The sequence below is a fragment of the Lynx canadensis genome, chromosome D1 (assembly GCF_007474595.2).
Source record: "Lynx canadensis isolate LIC74 chromosome D1, mLynCan4.pri.v2, whole genome shotgun sequence".
In the NCBI taxonomy this organism is placed as follows: Eukaryota; Metazoa; Chordata; class Mammalia; order Carnivora; family Felidae; genus Lynx; species Lynx canadensis.
The window spans coordinates 114,874,300-114,894,369 of NC_044312.2; the positions used below are offsets into that span (position 1 = coordinate 114,874,300).

Consider the following 20,070-nt stretch of genomic DNA (forward strand, 5'->3'; position numbering starts at 1 on the left):
CGGGCCTGCCGTTCCCCTCACCCAGGTAAACAGTGGGCACTCGCCCGGGGCTGGCCAGCAGCCGGAGACGGGCAGAGATGGGCGTGGCCGCCGGGTGGAGCCTGGTTTCCCGAGGGCTCCCCAGGTCCCATCCCGGAGGGATCCTCCCGCCCGACGTGCCCCACACCCCTGGCGCTTCCCCGGGCACGCCTCTGTGCAGCCAGGCCCCCGAGCTGCTGCTGCTGCTGCTGCTGGAAAGCCGCTGACTCCCATGCTGCTGGGGCCGCCAGGGGCTCACCCTTCTGCAGAGGGGCTCGGGGGGGCAGCACCCCCAGAGACAGGACGTTGCCCCCTGCTCGGCGCTCCCCGGGACCCTGGCTGAGCTTCAGGGGTTTCCGGCTCCAGGCGGGCAGTGGGCAGCCCCGGGCCAGCTCGGGTCACATGTGGCCTTGTGGCCCTGAGAGGTGGACGTGTCTGCACCCACCGGGCCGGGGAGCCACCCGCTGACTTAGCCCAGCCGAGAAGGCATTATGGCGTGATGAGCCCACGGCCCCGGACCATGGGTGTTTGAGCGTCAGGTCCTTTTGGGGTGCTGGGTCCTGGGGCTGAACCCTCCCTCCCGGGGGGCCACACCCCTCCTCAGGACCCACAGCTCACCGCCTGCGAGGGGGCCTGACCAGAGGTCCCTGCTGGGGACATGGGGCAACAAAGGGGAGGGGCTGGGCTGTCTGAGCATCCCCTTCCTGCACTGGGGGCCTCTCCCACGCTCTTACGGTCACCTGGTTCTCTGTCTCTGAGTCGTCCCCTGCCCATGGCCCCATCTGGCGGTACTTGTGGGAGAGAGCACCTGTGGCACATTGCTGGAGGGTGGGGGCGCGGGGGACACGAAGGGGCAAGTGTGTGAATGAGTGAGGGTTCCTATGGGAGGAGTTCCTACTCCTGACGGCAGTGGGGAAGCCAGTGGGGCCCCCGCAGGCTGGTACTTTAGAAGCTCAGACCCCCACCGGACTCCCCTGCTCGGCCTTGGAGCCGGATACCCAGTCACCTGCGGCTGAACAGGGCAGGGGCGGGGGTCCAGGGACAGGCAGGGTGGACGGGGCCGGCTCCCAAGAGCGCGTGGCTTTTGTGGTCAGGAGAGTGACCGGTGGGATCTGGTGCCCTGGGTGGGGGCTGGGACCCCGGGCCAAGGGGAGAGTGAGGGATGGACGGGCCTGCCCGTCTCACACCCCCAGAGAGGCAGGGAGGTTACAGGTCAACCAGTGTCCACGCTGCCGGCCCTGGACTCAAGCTGAGTTCACACGCGAGCCCTGTCTCATCTGAGTCACCGGCCTCGCCCTCGGGGACATGCCCTGTGTGCACGAGGCTGGACTGAGCTGCGCAGGCAATGGGCACCGCTGGCCACCCAGCGGTGGACACCTCCAGGCCACGGCACATCCCCTCCCCAGGGTTGGACTCCCTCCAGGCACCTCTCCCATAAGGTGCTGCCCGGGGCTGCCGTGGGTGTCCAGGGCATGCACAGTAAGTGCCCACGCTGGCGTCCGTGACAGCCGGGCTGGCCTGGCCTTCCTCTGGGAGCCCGACCTGCCGGCAGACCCGGCTGCCATGCACTTTCCTGTCCTATGAAAATCCAGCCTCAAAAGTCAAGGCCCTTCCTCGCCGCGAGGAGGCGGGCCGAGGCAAGAGGTTGCACTTCTGAGCGCCAGGTGCCAGGGCCGCCCTGCCCCCCACATCGCCCCCTTGCTGTCTCTGCACCGAGCCAAGGCCAGGACTACGATGGGGGCTGCAGAAGGGTGAAGGGTTGGGGGGCCCCCCAGCCCACAGTGACTCTGCCCTCCTGCTCCTCCTCAGGGGGCTTCATGCGCAGTGAGGGGTGGCGTGGGGGAAGGACCAGTCTGGGACCCACTGCTGCCTCTCTGAGCCTCAGTTTCCTCATCTGAAAACAGGGTCCATGAAAATCTTTGCAGGAAGTGGGTCACACGGGGAAGGGACACGCAGGAGGGGCGCCGTGTGTGGGAAGCAGGGGCCACATGCAGGGACAGGCCTGGCCCAGGGCAGTGGCCCCACAAGCCTTTGCTGCCCTCGGGTCCCCAGGGGCTGCACAGTCTGGGCCCGGGGCCACTGCCAGCACCCCCAACCCGAGCCTGATAAAGGGCTGGGCTTGCTCGAGTTCAGTGACCCCTCCCAGCCCTGGCCGTGGGGACGGGAGGAGCAGCGGGGGGGCCTTGCTGTCACCGCTCTGCCTGCCCCCCTGAGCTTGTCACTTCCCTTCGAGTTTCTGGGCACAGCTGAGACCCCGAAGTAGGTGACCCACAGAGCTGTTGGAGTCACTGGGTTCTGGCCAACAGGACCTAAGGGCTGCTCCCAGCCGTGCTCCTCCATGAGGCTCCATCCAGGGGAGGCCTGGACCCACTTTGGGTGGGAAAAGGAGGCGGCCTCGTGGCTGTTCTCAAACTGGGCTCCGTGGGGCTGGCGGACGAGGAGGCGGGCATAGACCTTCCCGCCAGAGTGGCCAGACGGCTGGGACCCAGGCCTCCCCCACGGCCTGGTGCCCTTGAAGGCCCGCAGTGGGGAGAGGCCTCAATCCCACCTGGGGCACACCCCACCCTGGGAGTCAGCACCCCCAAAGCCAGGCCCCCCTCCCCCGCCCCCAGGAAAAGGCCGGGCCCGGACCAACATCTCAGAGCAGTCGGTCGTGCCTTGTGCCGGCCCCATCCCTGGCGGCCCTGAGTAGGGGGCCAGCACTGGCCAGGGTGCTGAACGCTAGCACGCTTCTTGGGGGCTTCACTGTTCAATTCAGTCCTTCAAAAACGCACACCCCTGAGTGGTAGGAAGCATGGCTATCTCACTTTGAGGATGACACAGGAGGGAGGCACCTGGCCCGGGCCGGCGCTCAGGACTCTGGGAGAAGGTAGTGAGTGTCCTGGTCCCAGCACCCACCGGCTGTGTGGCCCAGGACCAGCGCATCACCCTCTCTGGGCCTCAGGTTTCTACTCTGGAAAACAGTGACCACAGGACCTGCCGCTCAGAGACACGAGTCGTCAGCAAAGGACCCTCCGAGCTTCATTTGGTCCCTAGAAGTGCCCCCACTGCCCCTGTGGGGGGTCCGCCACCCCACCACACCCCACACCCCAGCCTTCGGGTGAGTCAGGGCCTCGCAGCGGCTTCCTCAATCCCGAAAACGGGTGCTGACTCTGCACCGTGTCACTTCGTGGACCTTTCGCACATTGAATGAGTGTAGAGTTTGTGGCGCCTCCTACGTCACATCTTGTCCCGTGGCGGTTACACGGCAGCACCTTCCTCTCCGGGCGGTACCGGAAATCACAGCACAGGCCCCGGTGGACGGGGGTCCCGCGTCCCCGCCTGCCGCCCGCCCGCCTGCCTCACAGGACGTCCCCAGGGCCCAGGGTGTGGCCCCACCAGCCCCCACCCAGCAGGCAGGTGCCGTGGCTGCTGGCGTCACAGATTGAGAAATGGGCAGCTGCGGACGGTCACCGCGGGTCTCAGGTGATAGGGAGCGATTTCTCAACAAGGACCCGCACAGCCTGGAAGAGGAAGTGGGCGGGGGCTCTGGGAACCTCTGATAGCTGCGGAAGGATTATCTCTGGGCGCTGTTGACCGAAAGGGCAGGTTTGGGCCTCTCCAGGCTGGGAGCTTCCTTGATAAGGACAAAGACGACCCGGTCCCTCCCTGCTTTGTGGTGGGGGCTCGGGGAGAGCCGTCCGGCGATGCCCGCTGCTGGGGTCAGCCTCCCGGCCCCGAGGGGATGAGCCCCTCGCTGCCGGATGGGCTGGGGGTCAGGGGCGTGCTCTCCCACGCAAGAGAAAGGGAGCGGAGAGTAAATTTGGTTTTATGGTGGGGCCGTGCTGATTTGAAACCTTCGTGCACGTATTTATTAATCTGAATCACTGGGCAAACAGAATTCCTCCCGAGAGCTAGGTTGGCCCCCAAGGTCTGAGGTCTGGCAGATGGACCAGACCCGGTCCTCGGTCCCCGGTCCCCGGTCCCCGTGAGGCCCTACCCCATTCTCTCCCACCACCCCCTCCTCAGAGGGCCCCACCCTGACCCCACAGCCCCAGGGTCTGTGACAGTGGAGGAAGACACTGTGTACTGGGCCGGTCCCTGACGGTGAGCACACGTGTGTCCTCTCTACCCTCCCCTGCCCCTTGGTGGGGCCGGTGGCCCTACCAAGCACCCTCATCTACAGTGCTGTCTGCCCACCCGGGCTCCGGGACCCAGGCCACTTGCTCGCCAGCGAGGGTCACCCGCGGGTCTCTCCCTGTGGGTCCCCAGGGCACCCGGACACAGGTCAGGCCCTCTGACCTCAGAACAAGAAACACTTCAGCATGGCAGGGGTGTGGTGGGGAGGGTCTGTCTAATGCTATCAGTGAATTTAAAAGGTGTTCTTCTCAGTATAAAATCCTGTTGGCAATAATTAAAGCACCACTTCTGGGGACATCCCTAAAGGAATGGGAGGCAGGGTCTCAAAGAGATATTTGCACGCCCACATTCGAGGCAGCGTTAGTGACGACAGCAAAAAGGTAGAAGGGACCCCAGCGTCTGTTGACCGATAAACGGATAAACAAAACGTGGTCCGTCCGCTCCCTGGACTGTCGCTCAGCCCTGACGAGGACGGACGCTCTGACACCTGCCACCACGTGGATGGACCCGGGGGACGTGATGCTCACGTGTGATCCCCTCACACGAGACCCCTGGAGTCTCCAGGTTCCCGGAGACGGAGAGCGGACGGTGGGCGCCGGGGCTGGGGGAGGGGCCGGGGTCCGTGTTTCACAGGGACAGAGCTTCCGTTTGGGGAGATGGAAAGTTCTGGAGACAGAGGGTGGGGACGGCCGCACAACGGCGTGAACGTGCTCAGAGCCCCTGAGCTGCGCGCTTAGAGGCAGCGAAGAAGGTACTTTTTACGCTGTGTGTATTTTATCACAGTTTTTTTTATTTAATTAAAAACTTCAAGCGACCCCTCCCCTTGAGAAAACAACCGTAACTAATTTGGCTAGAACTTTGCAGACCTAAAGGGAGGCCTTGTGCGGCACACTCTCCCGAGCCTGTCGGTGGCCCCTCGGGCGCCCTCCCTGCCGCCCAGCCGTCCTCGCCAGAAGAGATTGCCCGGCTTCGTATAAACTGCAAAAGAACCAGCCGTGGCTCCAGGTTATGTTCACAAAAGCAACGGCGGTGGGGGGGGGGGCAGCATCCCCGGAGCTGGCGGGGGTCCCACCCCTCTGAGGACACATGCCCGGACACCCACTGTGGGGGCTGGGAACCCGAGGAGCTGGGAAGCACCCTCCCGGGCCCCCACCTGGCAAACCCGGGGTCCACGAGGACGGTGCGTGGTGCCCTGTGCACACCCGCTCTGAATCACTGCCCCCCGCCCGACCCCGAGGCCGGGTGGCTGGACTGCAGTGTCCCACCTGCCTCGGCCTGGCCCTGGGGATGACAGGGCGGGGGAGGGGCCGCACCCGTCCCTCCGGGCGGCCCAGGGGCCCGGGCAGCCGGGGGCGGTGATCCCGGGAGAGAAACACCACCAGATCATAGCCCGTGAGACCCCGGTTGGTTCATAAAAATGTGAATGGCCAGACGCCGAGGGAGGTCACCACGAGGACTGCGGGGCGGCAGGTGGCAGGGTTTCGGTGGGTGTCCCTTCCTCCGAAGACACGCCCACCAGCCAGAGAGCGGAAACCCTGGTGGCAGTCGGCAGACCCGGGGCAGTTCCTGGACTGAATCCGTGCTCTCTCTCCATCATCTGTGCCCCCATCTGCTCTGGAGCGTTGGGGTCTGCAGAGAGGTGCCAGGGCCCCCCGACCCCCTCCCTGACAGACGTGGGGTCCCAGCTGGGAGGGTGTGTAGGGGGCTCTCGGGAGCCCTGAGGGCAGGAGAAGCCCCCCGGCCCATCCGGGCTCCGCTCCAGAGGCCAGACACGCCCTCTGACCCTGGACCGGAGGCTGAGGCCGTACAGAGGCAGGGCTGGCGGGGACCCGGGGAGGCTCAGGCTGGGCCGGGAAGCCCCGCCTCTGTGGCCCCTGGAGCTGAGGAGGTTTGGCAAGCAGACGATAGGCCACGTAGAGCTTTGACCCCTTCCATACGAGCCACGGGCCCTGAGCAGACAGGCGGTCCCCCAAACACCCTCATGCGGACCCCGCTCAGAATGCTGCCAGGCGGCGGGCAGGACCCCAGGAGGTGAGTGACAGGAAAAGGCCCTCTGCCCCGAATCCTGCGAGCCAGGATCCAGCTGCCCCAGTTGGGTAGGTAGGGCCACCTGACCCTGCCTGAGCCCCCACGGGCCCCAGGGGTGGGGGTGGGGATCCACTCTCTGGTGGGACCGTTTTCCCATGAGGCCTCGGTTTGGGCCATTCTGGTGAGAGTGAGGTGGGGTCTTGTGTTTTTGTTTGCGATGCCCTGGTATGTCCGTGGCATTTGGATTTTTCTAGATTGGCTGGTTTTACTGATTTGTATGATGCTTTTATACACTTGATACAAGTTCTTTGTCAGAAGTTTGTACAGCGTATATCTTTTTTAATAGCATCTTTTCAGGAACCGTTAATTTTGAGGGAGCCCAGTTTGTTAACTTTTTCTTCTAGGACGGATGTTTCTGTTTAAGTAAACTTTGCCTGCCTCCAAGCTCTGAGGACACGCTCTCAGACGCTCTTCTAGAAGTTTCATTGTGGGGCGCCTGGGTGGCGCAGTCGGTTAAGCGTCCGACTTCAGCCAGGTCACGATCTCACGGTCCGTGAGTTCGAGCCCCGCGTCAGGCTCTGGGCTGATGGCTCAGAGCCTGGAGACTGTTTCCGATTCTGTGTCTCCCTCTCTCTCTGCCCCTCCCCCGTTCATGCTCTGTCTCTCTCTGTCCCAAAAATAAATAAACGTTGGAAAAAAAAAAAAAAAAAGAAGTTTCATTGTGCTTTTCACGTGTAGGACCGTGACCCAGCTGGGGTCCGTCTCCACGCGTGGTGAGCCTAGACGCCAGGCTCACGTGTTTCCAACCCGACGCCCAGTCGCCCTGGCCCGGCCGGCTTCCCTGGTGCATCGGGCGTAGACCCAGCGACCGCGTGCGGCTCTGTCTCTGGGCCCCTCTGTCCCACCCCGTCCACGGGTCCAGTCTGTAGCAGGGCCGCTCCGTGGTGGTTCACAAGGTCTGGAGAATGGCGGCACCCCCCTTCAGCATCACCCTTCCAGGTCGCCCCGGCCGCTCTGGGTCACAAGACCTACCTCGCCATCTAGTTTGTTCTTTTCAGGTTTCTCTGAGCAATTCTCTGCAGTGTTCAGCAGAGTTCCCACATGTTTCTTGTTCAGTCTACTCCTAAGTATCCGAAGGGGTCCTGATGCTCATGTCCAGCGGTTTGTTACAGAATCATTATATTGGAATACTTTCTCGTATATTCGGTGTTAGGTTGGATCACGGCCCCCAGAGACATCCAGGCCCCAATCCGCATGTAAGGTGTCACCTGACAGGATAAGAGGGACTTTGCAGGTGTACCCAAATTAAGGCTCTTGAGATGAGGGGTGGGGTTACCCTGGATTGTCTGAGGGTTCCTTCCGATGGGACCAGGGTCCTTATAAAAGGGAGGCAGGAGGTCCGGAGAAAGGAGGCAGCAGGAAGAAGGCGGTGGAAACGGAGTCAGAGAGAAGACGCGCCCACAGTCGTGCCGATGGAGGACGGGCTGCGAGCCAGGGAAGAGAGGCACCTCCGGAAGCTGGAAAAAGCAGGGGACCCGAATCCCCTGAGGCTCCAGAAGGACACACGTCTTCCCCGTTGAAGTGCGCATCAAACATAAGATTACGCCAACTTTCTCAACCGAACTGTTGGCTTTCTTTTTTCCGAGTTCGGAATTCGAGCTCTTTACCGGCTGGGTCAAGGGCTGCCGTCGTCACCTGGGCAGGGGTCTGCCAGGAAGCAGCAGGCCGTCCCTCAGTGTACCAAGTCCCCTCAGGGTCTTGCTTCTGGCCACGCAGCCAAGAGACCTTGCCTCACCCAGCGCCCCAGAGACTTTCTCCTGGTCTCTCCTGGAGGTTTATCACGTTGGCTTTGACGCTGAGGCCCTGGGTCCGTTTTGAGTTAGTTTCTGGATGAGGTGTGAGGACGGCTGGAGTCTTCTCCCTCCCTCCCTCCCTCCCCCTGCCTCCTCCTTTCCTGTTTTGTACATCAGTGTCCCATTGTCTTTGCACATTTGCTGAAAAGACAGGTTAAGATATTCCAGTGTTTTTTTTTTCAATCAAGCTGTGTATGTGCTTATAATAACAGATTCCCATGAAGCCTTAAGAGATAATCCAGAGAGGTCCCATGTCCCCCCTACCCTGTGTCCCCCCTCCCCGTGGTGACATCTTCCCAAACTGTAGCGAGAGGTCCCCACCCGGCCGTGACATGGACGCTCAAGACGTAGACCATTTCCATCCCCGCGAGGACCCCCCTCCCAGCACCCACGTAACCCCTGGCAACCACAAGTCCGTGCTGCTTCGATAGTTGTGTTTTTCAAGAATAGTCTATGACTTTGGGGACTGGCTTTTTTCATGCAGTGAATCTCTGGAGATTCACGTCATACTGTTCTGTGCGTCGACATTCGTGGCTTCCTACTGCCGAGCGGGTGGTCGGCGGCTTGTTGAACCAGACGCCTGCTGAGGGACGGCACGGCTGCTTTCTGTTCTTAGCTATTCCAGAAACAGCCGCGACAGACATTGTGAGAACATCAGCTTTGCTTTGTCTGGGACAAACGCCCAGGAGCACGGTCGCCGGACTGCTGGACTCTTCTCCAGAGGGGCCGTCACTGGGCATTCGCGTGGACCGTGAACGAGCCAGTGGGCTCCCCACGTGCTCATCTGCACCCGGGGTCCCCAGGCTTTCTCTGCAGCCGCCCGATGGTCTCGTCCCACAGGCCACTGCGGTTTTAATCTGCGTTGCCCCAGGCTGGTGACGTGGGGCCTCTGTCCTCATGCTTGTTGACCATCCGCACATCCTGTGCGGCGAGCTGACTCTTCAGATCTGTTTCCCATTTCCGACTGGCTTGTTGGGCCTTCCGCATGGAGTTTTGAGAGCTGGTCGTATATTCTAGAAAGCGACCCTTTGTTGACTGTGTGGCTGTACCTGTGGTCTTCATCCCCCTGGGGCCTTTCCTGGAGCTAAGGGGTTCCATCCGGGTGACGGCCGGCGTGCCAGGTACCTTCCTTCTCTGAGTCATGCTTTGGGTGTTGGAGCTGCAGCCTCTTTGCCCATCCCTGGATCCCGAAGACTTTCTCCTCTGTGATCCGTCTGAGTTAGATGTTGTATAAGCTGTGAGACTTGGGGGTGGGCTCCTTTTTGCTCAGGGACATCCGACTGCCCCCGTAACCTGCTGAAAAGACGATCCCTCTTCCACCAAATTGCTTGGGCACATTTGCCAGAACTCAGCCAGGTGTATCGGCCTGGCTCTGTTTCTGGGTCGTTGGTTCCGCCCCGCTGACCATGTCTCGGTCCCTCTACCACACAGTCTGATCACTGCGGCCAATTAAGCTGGAAATCAGGCGCCGAATCGTCCCCCTGATACCGACGCCCCCAGCCCCGCTTTAGCGCCTCCCTTCAATTCTTGACGTGTTGTGCCTCCATTTTTATTCGGTTCGGCCTATCTTGGTGTTTCCTTTGAGACTTCCTCCTCGGCCCGTGGATTATTTAGAGGTGTGTTTCCCAGCACTTTCTATTATCGGCTCCTAATTGATTCTGTGGTCAGAGAACAAACCCTGCCCGATTTCAGTTATGTCAAATATGCTGAGGTTTGTTCCGTGAGCAGGATGTGGCCGGTGCCGGTCTCCGCCCTGTGGGCACCTGTAAAGCGTGTGCTGTGCTGCCGTTGGGTGGTGTGTAGGGTAGATGTCCATCGGGTCCTGTTGGCTGATGGCGTGAACTTCTACCGTATCCTTGTTCGTTTTCTGTCCAGTTGTCCTGTCGGCTGCGGGGGAGGGGCGTCCCAGTGTCCACAAGTAACCGTAACTTCGTGTATCCCTGCCGTCGGGTTTACCGGTGCCCCACCCACATATTTCGCTGCTTTTGGGGGACTTCTGCTGAGCAGCTCTGGGTTCCTTTCCCAGAGGATGTCTCCTTCCCACTGACCGTCGTGGGCACTGCCCCCCGCTGATCCCAGGGGCGGGGCCCTCTTACCACCGGGCGTGCACACAGCTCTGACTCTGCCCGACCTCCAGCCAGAGCTTGGGGCGCCCCGCTGCAGCCTGGTCCCCTCAGCCTTTGCTCCTGTCGTCCGGCAGCTACTGACTTCTCATCTACACGCTGCCCCGGTTCCCAGTCACCTTGGCTCAAGCGAGCAGGTTTTGCTGGGATTTAACTAAAGCCCAGAGAACGACCCCCCTGGGGCGTGTTGTGGGTCCCAAGGCCACTTCTCTCCCCCCTTCCGTCTCCTTGTGCTTGTCTTACAAATAACGTTCAGGATCTGGGGGTGTGCTAAATGATCCTCTCTGTCCTATTTGATCTCTTATCTTTTTCAATTCTTAAATGTTTATTTATTTATTTTGAGAGAGAGAGAACCCCAAGCAGGCTTCACGCTGTCAGCACAGAGCCCCGCGCGGGGCTTGAACCCACGAACCATGAGCTCATGGCCTGAGCTGAAGTCGGATGCTTAACCCACTGGGCCTCCCGGGCTCCCCTGCCTTCTTGTCTTGATTCTATGTTTCTGTGTTCGGACGCTGTGGCCGCTGCTCCGTGCCTGCGTGTTTCCGTCTGGCCCCACTTTCCCTTGCTTCTGTCTTTTCCGTGGCAGGACTTTTACATACGATTCTTGTCAATAACAAGCAGTCAGTCCGAGGATGTTTCTTTCCCTGAAGCCCGATCTCCGGCCTCGTTGTCACAGGGGGTCCAGTGTGCGTTGCCAGTCACGCCCGAATGTGGGTTCTTCACTTCTTAACGGACTCCCACGTTCTTCTGGGGTCTTCTGTCCCTTTGCACTCTCTCCACGTGTCCTTGGCTTTTTTTCTCCTGTGGACGTTTGCTCGGTTTTAAATTATCATAGAGACTAACTTTTCCATCAGCAGTCCCGACTCACTGCGGCGTCCGAAGAGAAATCACTTCCCTTCCTTGCCCTCCGATTGTGATCGTGATTTCACCCCTTGTGTTCTGTCCTTCCAGAATCATTTGTGATCTTTGCATTCTCTGCCGTTGCCTCAATGCATAGTTTTCCAGAATGACCCTCATTCTGGAGTTTTCTGTCGAGATTGTGTTTCAGTAGACTGACGTGGGTCTCCAGTTTCCAGGAAACGTATATGGCAACTACTCTTCTGAATCCTTTGCTTAACAGTCTTTGGAGGGCCAGTCCCCTCCCCCTGTGGGCTTTGCCTCCTGTGTCTGAAGACACTACCCTTCCCCCAGCCTGTTCGAGGCCCCCTCCTCTGGCCAATGCCTGCTCCAGGCTGGCTCCCCTCCCCATCATGAGTTTTCCCCACAGAATTACGTACCGTTTACAATTACACACCAATTAATAAAATTATATAACCAAACCATAATCCCACTAAATTCTAATCCCCATGAAAGCAAGAACTCTGTCTGTTTTATGCACATCACTCAATGGAAAGGAGACACTCTCAAACAGCTAAATGAGCGAGCAAGACTGAAGTCTTACTTCGACGCGGGAATGTTTCGTTTTGCTTTTTTATTGTGTCTTCAATCTCCTTGTGTTTGAGTGTGATTGGCTAAGCCTATCACCCGGGAATTCATTTTATCTTTTCATCCACCTGTCCTTTGTTCCTCCTTCCTATAGTGTTGAGATAGAATTTACATGTAATCAAATTAATTCATTTCAAGTTAATAGTCGGTGAGTTTGGGCAAACGTTGGAACCGCCATCACAAGCAAGACACCATCAAGACACATCACCCCGAAAAGGCTAGGCTTGCCCCTTGCCCGCCAACCCCACCCTTAGTTCTGACCCAGGCAACCACCGGCCTGAATTTTGTCACTATACCTTATTTCTGTGTGTTCTGGAACTTCATACAAATGGAATCATAGAGTATTAATGCCTTTGTGACTGGCCTCTAGTCAACGTAACGTCTTGAGATTCATCCACATTGTGCTATGGATCTGTAAATCTGTTTCTCTTTATTCTCGAGCAGTATTCCATTGTGGACATACAGCAATCTGTTTATGTCACCCACCTCTTGGCCAATCTTTTAGTTGTCTCCAATCTTTCAAAATGATTAATAATGCTGCTATGAACATCTTTGTACAAGTCTCTTTAAATACACACTTTTAAATTTCTTTTCTTCTTTTATTAATGTTTATTTCTTTTTGAGAGAGAGAGAGACAGAGAAAGAGAGAGACAGAGCGTCAGCAGGGGAGGGGCAGAGAGAGAGGGAGACCCAGAATCTGAAGCAGGCTCCAGGCTCTGAGCTCTCAGCACAGAGCCCGATGTGGGGCTCGAACCCATGAACTGTGAGATCATGACCTGAGCCGAAGTCAGACACTTAACTGACTGAGCCACCCAGGCACCGAGAGAGAGAGAGAGAGAGAGAGAGAGAGAATCTTAAGCAGGCTCCACACTCAGCACGGAGTGTGACGTAGGGCTCGATCCCATGACCATGAGATCATGACCGGAGCCAAACTCAAGAGTCAGACACTCAAGCGATTGAGCCCGGTGGGCGCCCCTGTAAACTTCTTTTGCGTAAGTATCTAGGAGTAGAATTTCTGGGCCACGTGTTCAGCATGTTTCTGCTGGACCGTTTTCCAAAGAGATAGAGCCACGTGACGCCTCGTCCCCAGCTGCTCCATGGCCTTGCCAACACTTAGGACGGTCTGTTAAGGGCTCTGCATCGTTTAGCTGCAACACCCCTATTGCCTTTGTAGCAATACAGCTTTATATTTTTAGGGGTTTCTTTAAGACTGTAGTACGCGTCCTTAACTTACCCGAGTCTATCTTGAATTAATATTATGCCACTCAGTGTGAAACATAAGAGCTTTAGAACAGGCTGATTTCCCGTGTCCTCCATTGTCGGTGGTATTAGTGCTATGTATTTAACTACTACACGTGTCATCAAACCCTACAATTAATTGTTTCGTTTAAATAGGTAATAGTCCTTCAGAGAAAGTAAGAAAATTAAATATCTTTCACTTATATTTACCCACATATTACCGTCTCTGGTATGTCTGTTGTGACATCTTTGATCTGTAAGTGATTCAGAGCTCAGTATGCTGTTTGATTTTCAAGTATTTTCTTGCTATCTTATGGTTACTGGCTTTTAGTTAATTTCTATTTCAGTGAGAAAGCATACTTTGACGATTTCAGTCCTTAGAAGCTCATTGCGACTTGTTTTATAGCCTGGCATTTTTCTCTCTTAGTGAATGGTCCACGCGGACTTGCAGACAACATGTATCAGGAGTCCCATGTAGCGTTTAAAGCACTGAGTCAAGTCTACCAATGGTGTCTTTCAGATCTCTGATAGCCTTACTGAGTTTTTATTTATTTGCTTTATCATTTACTGAGAAAAAAAGTGTAAAAATCCCAAAATCTCGTGGATATGTCTGTTCTCCCTTAATTTAGTCAATTTTTACTTTGTGTATTTTGCAGCTTTGTTATGAGGCACATACGCAATTAACATTGTTCTGCTTTCCGGTGAATTGGCACATTATCGTTACAGAATGACCCTTTTTATCTCTGGTAATACTCCTTGTCTTGAAGCCTACTTTGTCTGATATTAACATAGCCATTCTGGCTTCCTTGTGACCGCTGATCAGGTGGCATACATTTTACCATCCTTTAGGTTTCACCGATCTGCATATTTACAATTTACAAGGTAAATTGCATTTTCATTTGCAAATAAATCTGCATTTTCACAATGTGTCTCTTGCAGGCCAGCATAAGTTGATTCACGCTTTTTTGTGTCCAATCTGAAAATGTTTGCTTTTTTTTAAGTTTATGTATTTATTTAGAGAGAGAGAGAGCTCACGAGCAGGGCAGGGACGGAGAGAGAGGGAGAGAGAGAATCCCAAGCAGGCTCCGCACTGTCAGTGCAGAGCCTGACACAGGGCTCGAACTCATGAACCGTGGATCTCAGCCAAGATCAAGAGTTGGACGCTCAACCGACTGAGCCACCCAGGCGCCCCGATGTTTGCCTTTTTAAGAGTTTAGTCCGCTTACATTTAATGTAAATTTGTCTATCATTGGGTTTATATCTACCATTTTATTATTTGTTTCCTCTGTATGCTATGTGTATTGTTTTTCCTGGCTACTTTAAAGAGTTTCTTTCACCTTTTCTTTTTAGCAGTTTGATGATCAGGTGCACAGACGTGATTTTTTTAAATATTCTGCTTGGGCTTTGTTCCTTGGAACTAAGATGTCTTCGTTTTTAGTCAAAATAGAAAATATTTGGCCATTTTTTCTTCAAATACTTTTTCTGTCCCCTTTTTTCCTTTTTCCTCTTTAGACAATTTAATATCTGACCTTTATCTCACAGGTCACTGAAGCCTTTTAGAATAGCCGTTTCCTCTTTGTTCATCAGGGTAGATCATTTCTAGTGACCTCCTCTCTTTTTTTTAATTTTTTTTAATGTTTACTTATATTTGAGAGAGAGAGACAGACAGAGCACAAGCTGGGGGAGGGGCAGAGAGAGAGAGGGAGACACAGAATCAAAAGCAGGCTCCAGGCTCCGAGCTGTCCGCACAGAGCCTGACATGGGGCTCAAACTCATGAGTGGCGAGATCATGACCTGAGCCGAAGTCGGATGCTCAACCGACTGAGCCACCCAGGTGCCCCAACTAGTGACCTCTTCTAAGCTCACTGATCCTTTCCTTTATGGTACCCAATCTTCACTTAATGACTACTCATTAATAGCTATTGAATGACTATATTATTTCAGATACTGTTTTTCAGTTTTAGGGTTTCCATTTCATTCTTTTTCAGAATTTGTTTCTCTCCTGAAGTTCCTCACCTCTTTCCCTCCCATTATATCCATCTTCCTCTGGAGTCACTTAGCATGTTTGTAATGGCTACCTTAAAAAGTTTGTGTTCTAATTCCAAAACATAATCTCTGCGGGTGTTTTCTTCCTCTTGTTTGTTGGTCACACGATCAGGCCCTGTGACGCTGGACCTTGTGCGTGATCCACGGCAGACTTAGAGTCTGCCATCTTGGTCACAAGAGCATTCTGTTTGGTGCTGGTGGGAGTTAAGCTGGTGGATTGATGATCTTGAGGAGGATGCTTTAGGCTTTGTTATCTGGACACCTTTCGGTTTTGCGTCTGGTTTCAGTTAACCCAGGACAGTCCTTAGTCCAGAAGCACGGCCTTAAGGGAGTCGTAACGGAAAGTCCAAGGCATCCGTCAGGTGTCTCTAAGGTAGCTGACGTGAGCTCCAAACACTGCCCCAAGCTTTCTTCTTTCAGCCTTACACTGGTTCTTTCCAACGCGGTGCTAGAGCTGACCTGACCGCGTGCAATGTGCAAGGGGTCAGCCAGCTCTTGGGGCTGCATCCTTCCCACGTCGCCCTTCCTCACTTCCAGTCTCTCCAGCAGCCTTGAGCTTGGACCTCGGACCCCTGAGCCCTATGAGCCTGCGGCCGGGGGAGATTCTTCCGGGGAAACCGGCAAAATGTGGACCCCAAAATGTGGACTCCCTTCTTGCGACTCCTTCTCCGTGTGATCGCCGCCTCCTTTGGGCTGCTCCCCATATTTTCGCTTTTGTCCTGGGTTTGTCATGAGCTGCTCCCAAAACACCGGGGAGGCCACGCACGCCAGTTAACCCCTTTGTCTTTTGCTTCTTTATCCTCAGAGAACGTTTGCGATCTTCCACAGTCCTTTTTCAATGTTGTGCACGGTGATCCTGCTCTTACTGATCGTGGCACAGACACCAGCTCTCCTGCGTCATCTGTTTCCCTCCTCATATCGGGTGACGCCCACCCCCCTCTCTCATCCATCTGTTGCCTTTTTCATTCATCTTTCACTTTCAGCTTCACTGAGCCAAGGTTTCCAGAATTAATATTTTGTGAAATATACCTTGTTTCCAAATATATATATATATATTTTTTTTTAACAAAACTGTCCCACCCCACCCCCAACCTCTCCAGAGAAGTGTTTGTTAGAATAGCGAAGGAACCCTTCCACAAGCCCCACTTCCAGTGGTCTGACTTGTTTGTTGGTGGCTTGCTTTGAGGTGGCTTCTCCTGACCTCTGCTCCTTTCCCGTTCTTAAGGTCACAGCTTCCGACAGACCCGACTCAACAGTCAGTCACAGTATCTGACATGACCACGTCTCCCCACAGGCCCAGGTTCTTAGCTGAAGCCCTTCAGGCGGGTCCCCCTGGAGGAGGTCTGATGCTATTTGGGGGTGGATGGAACAGGCTGACACTGGGCTGTGACACTGGGCTGTGACTCTAGGTGGGTGCGACGAGAGTGGGGAAGTGTGGCCACAGGGCAGTCCCTGATGTGAACTGGCCCCATCCAGGTAGGTCTCCTGGAGCCTCCCTGGGGGAGGAGGACGGCAGCGTCGACCCCCGGCGTGGGCCAAGGACCACAGCCTCCGCTGTCCCTCCCCCGGCCCCTCAACGGGTTCCCAGAGGTCTCGGAGACACTGGTAGCTTCCTCCAATCACTTCTGCATTTCTGTCCAGGTCTCTTCCCACTCTGCCTGTGGGCGGGGCCAGTCTAGGCTACAGGCTCCCCAGCCCCTCAGGCAGAAGCCAAGATGCAGACAAAGGGTGGTTTACCTTCCTCTCCTTGACTGGTGACTCTAGCCTGGCTCAGGGCCAGCCTCAGGGGGCCCACAGGCCCACCCTCCTGGAGGGACAGAGGCAGGAGCAAGCTCCCAGGAGGCATAGGCAGTTCCAGGGCTCGGCCAGAGGGCCGCACCTGGGAGCTTGACCTCAGGAGCCTAATCCCCCTCTGCAGACACAACAAAGGGGGACAAGGGACTGAGGACAGACCCCAGGGGGGCTTTGCTCCCTGCGGGGGGGATGCAGAGGGCTGCCCGGAGGGGTGCCCCAGCTCAGCTCGGGTTCAGGGTGGGACTTCCATAGATAGATGCGGGGCTGGGAGCTGGCAGGCATCCTGGGGGCAAAAATTCAGAGTGGGAGTGATCAGGGGGTGGACAAGTGGGAGAGGGACAGGGGTGCTGGGCGCCCCCGGGCGGCCTCGGCCTGGAGCCCCAGCATCTGTGGGCCAGCACCCACCCAGGCCCGCAGCCCCAGCCCTCCCCCGGCCCCGGGGAGGGAGTGAGCCGTGCTGCCCATCGGTGGCCTGGGAACGCCCACCTCGCCTGGGCCTGCCGGCTCCACCTGAGACAACATCCTGGCCTCGATAACACGGATTTCACGCACTTGGGTGCACACAGCACTAATCTGCTTATCTGCAAGGTCATCCAGGCCGTGCCCGAGAGGAGCCCACACTGGGCTGTGCCAGGAGAAGGGAAAAGGACTCCACTGGGCGGCAGGGGCCCCTCCCCCTTCCCTACGGGGGTCATCTTGGAGCGGTGCCCGCCTGCAGGACAGCTGGGCCAGGAAATGGCCTCCGTCCATGGTGGCAGCCGGGTCCCGGGACAGGGGAGTGCCCACCTGTGGCAGGGAAAGCTCAGGACACCCCAGCCCTCCTCCTGAATGTCTGGATGCTGTCCCTCGCCACCAGGCAGTGCTGGGCAGGGAGGCATTCGCTGGGTGACCCTGGACCTCGGTTCTCTGGCTGGACATTGAGAGCAGTGGGACAGGTGCAGCGTCCCCCGAGCCCCTCCCCGGGGCCAGGCACGGGGCACCCAGCGGGAGGGGAATGAGACCCCTGCCACAGGGCCGCCTGCCGGTGTGGAGGGAGCGGGGGGAGCGAGGTCCACCGTCACGGGTGGTACTCTGGGCGGCTGGGGGCAGAGCCTGCCGCCTCACCGGCCCGGGTGGTGCTGGGCTCCCTGGCCCCTGCCGGGATGGCCCCCAGGCTGCCCGGCAGCTGGCTGGGGTCCTCGGCCTGCCTGCCCCCCGGGGATAGCCGTCTGAGCTGACTTGAGGGAGCCCAAGTCCCACGGCGTCCACCACGTGGACAGGCACAGGAAGGTCCCGCCGGGCTCCGCCGGCCCCACCGCCAATCACCGTGGCCACGCTCTGTCCGCTGCAGTCACCACCAGGAGGGGCCTGTGTCGCCAGCCCGGGCAGATCTGGCCGGACGCAGCCGGGAGGTGCTTCCGCGTCCGCATCCGCCGGCCGTGGACCTCAAGTGGAAGTGCTCCCAGGAGGCCACGGGCTGCGCCTCTTGCTGGTTCTTTCACTTAGATTCACCTCCATTCACTCCGCCATTTGTTCGCACGCACCTGTTCCGGCGCGCGTACGGGGCCCTTCCGGGGCCGAGCAGGTCCCGCCCACCGTCTGGAGCCCCCTGGGATTTGGGGGGCAGGCCGTTTCCAGGCAACAGCACAGCGGCGGGAAGGGGGAGATTCGGCCGGCACTGGGGGCGGTGGGGACCCCGAACCGGGTGTGTCCTCAGGAGGCCGGAGGCCAAACTCCAGACCCCGCTTGCCGGGCCCCAGCTGCAGCGGACGCAGCACGTTCTGAAGGACCCCATCCTGCGGGCTGTCCTGTCCCTCGCGCCCCCTCACAGACCACGCACACCTGCTCGGCAGGGGCTCAGCCCTTTGAAGCCCACGTTCACAGCAGCCTTAGTGACAGAGGCCAGGGACCCTCCACCTGGGACTGTCGCTCAGCCCTGACGAGGAGGGACGCTCTGACACCTGCCACCACGTGGATGGCCCCGGGGGACGTGATACTCACCTGTGATCCCCTCACACGAGGCCCCTGGAGTCTCCAGATTCCCGGAGACAGAGAGTGGACGGTGGGCGCCGGGGCTGGGGGAGAGGCTGGGGGTCCGGGTTTCACGGAGACGGAGTTTCCGTTTCGGAAGATGGAAAGTTCTGGAGACGGAGGGTGGGGATGGCTGCACGACAGCGTGAAGGTGCTCAGTGCCCCTGAGCTGTGCACTTAAAAAAATGGATATGTGGTCATTTTTATGTTGTGCGTCTTCTACCCGTTTTTTTAAAAAACGCTTGTGAGTCTGCCCCCCAAAGAAAACTATGCCCGCTGACCGTCGGGGTGCTGCTGGGGGGCTCTTGTGGACTGACGACCGCCGGCCTCCCTCTTGGGCGCCGTCTCTGAGTCTCGTGAGGACCCCGTTTTCTCTGTAGGAGCGAGTGCCAGTGTGGGAAACGGGACAAGTGGGACGCCTGCCCGTGTGACTGTACTTTGTGCTGCTGAAATCCACACGCACAAACGGTTAAGACGGTAAGTGTTAAGTGGATTTTGCCACAATTGAGACAGAGAGAGAGAGAGAGAGAGCACGAAGGCCAGGCCACCCCACCTGCCCTGGCTGAGGCAGGCGGACACAGAGGGAAGGAACCTGCTCGGAGCACACGGCATCACACAGGAGGACCTGACCGCGAGGCCCCAGGTCAGGAGGCCAGGGACGTGGACGTGCGTCCAGCCGGCCGAGCGTGGGGCCCTTCTTTCCTTCTCTTGTTGAGCAGATGTGTGCTGAGCTCGACGGGACACCAGGCACCTCTGTGCCCGCAGGGAGCGCTCACTCCGTGCCCGCCCGCCTGCCTGGAGCCCGCGACCGACCCAGGGGCTGCCCGGGAGAGGGGGCCCGGGGGGGCACTCCTGGCAGAGAGGACCTGCCTCAGGGGAGGCCCGGCACAAACCACAGCCTTTGTTGTCGCGTTGTGACACATTACTGGGCCACCACTTCCCCGAACTGATGTCCGCCCCACAGATGACAAAGGCCAGCGTGCCGGCCTCTGGGGCTAATCCAGGATCTCCACCGGCCCAAGGTGCGGGCAGTTCCGGGTTCCCTGGGGAGCCCTGAGTCACAGGCTGCATCCCCGCAGGGTTCACGGCCCGTGCGCCATGAACTTGGCACTGGGACAGCGCAAGTCACATCTACTCACAGACAAGGAAAACACCGTCTTATTCCCCTCCTCCCTGGGAAAACAAAGGCCTGGTTCGTCTGTGCCTTTGGGGACATTGGAGAGGCCAGGCCCTCAGGGCAGAGGAGGGGAGCATGACTCTGAACCTCGGGACTCTGTAGCTACTGCTCGTACCTCGGCCAAGGAGGGGCTGGGGCCTGGGGGGCAGCAGCTGGGCTAAGGGGCCCCAGGCGCCCC

General features: G+C 57.7%; 1 protein-coding gene across 1 annotated transcript; it reads right to left on the reverse strand.

Annotated features, from left to right (window-relative positions):
- Nucleotides 1-17: 17 nt before the first annotated feature.
- On the reverse strand, nucleotides 18-19,786 carry LOC115526484 (collagen alpha-1(I) chain-like). Its single transcript, XM_030333866.1, has 9 exons — nucleotides 19,642-19,786; nucleotides 18,686-18,825; nucleotides 18,229-18,444; nucleotides 17,810-18,052; nucleotides 17,418-17,491; nucleotides 16,865-16,988; nucleotides 16,649-16,718; nucleotides 753-826; nucleotides 18-410 (listed from the first exon to the last, which is right to left on the reverse strand). Exons 1-9 carry the CDS (start codon nucleotides 19,784-19,786, stop codon nucleotides 18-20), a joined length of 1,479 nt encoding a protein of 492 aa, XP_030189726.1.
- Between the last annotated feature and the right edge of the window lie 284 nt (nucleotides 19,787-20,070).

Coding starts and splice junctions, on each gene's coding strand:
- LOC115526484 (XM_030333866.1), bottom strand. CDS start 19,786: ATGCAGCCTGTGACTCAGGGCTCCCCAGGGAACCCGGAACTGCCCGCA. Junction 18,826..19,641: donor TTCGGGGAAGTGGTGGCCCA/GTAATGTGTCAC, acceptor CTCCGTCTCCAG/AACTTTCCATCTTCCGAAAC. Junction 16,719..16,864: donor GGGAGCAAAGCCCCCCTGGG/GTCTGTCCTCAG, acceptor CTGTCCCTCCAG/GAGGGTGGGCCTGTGGGCCC.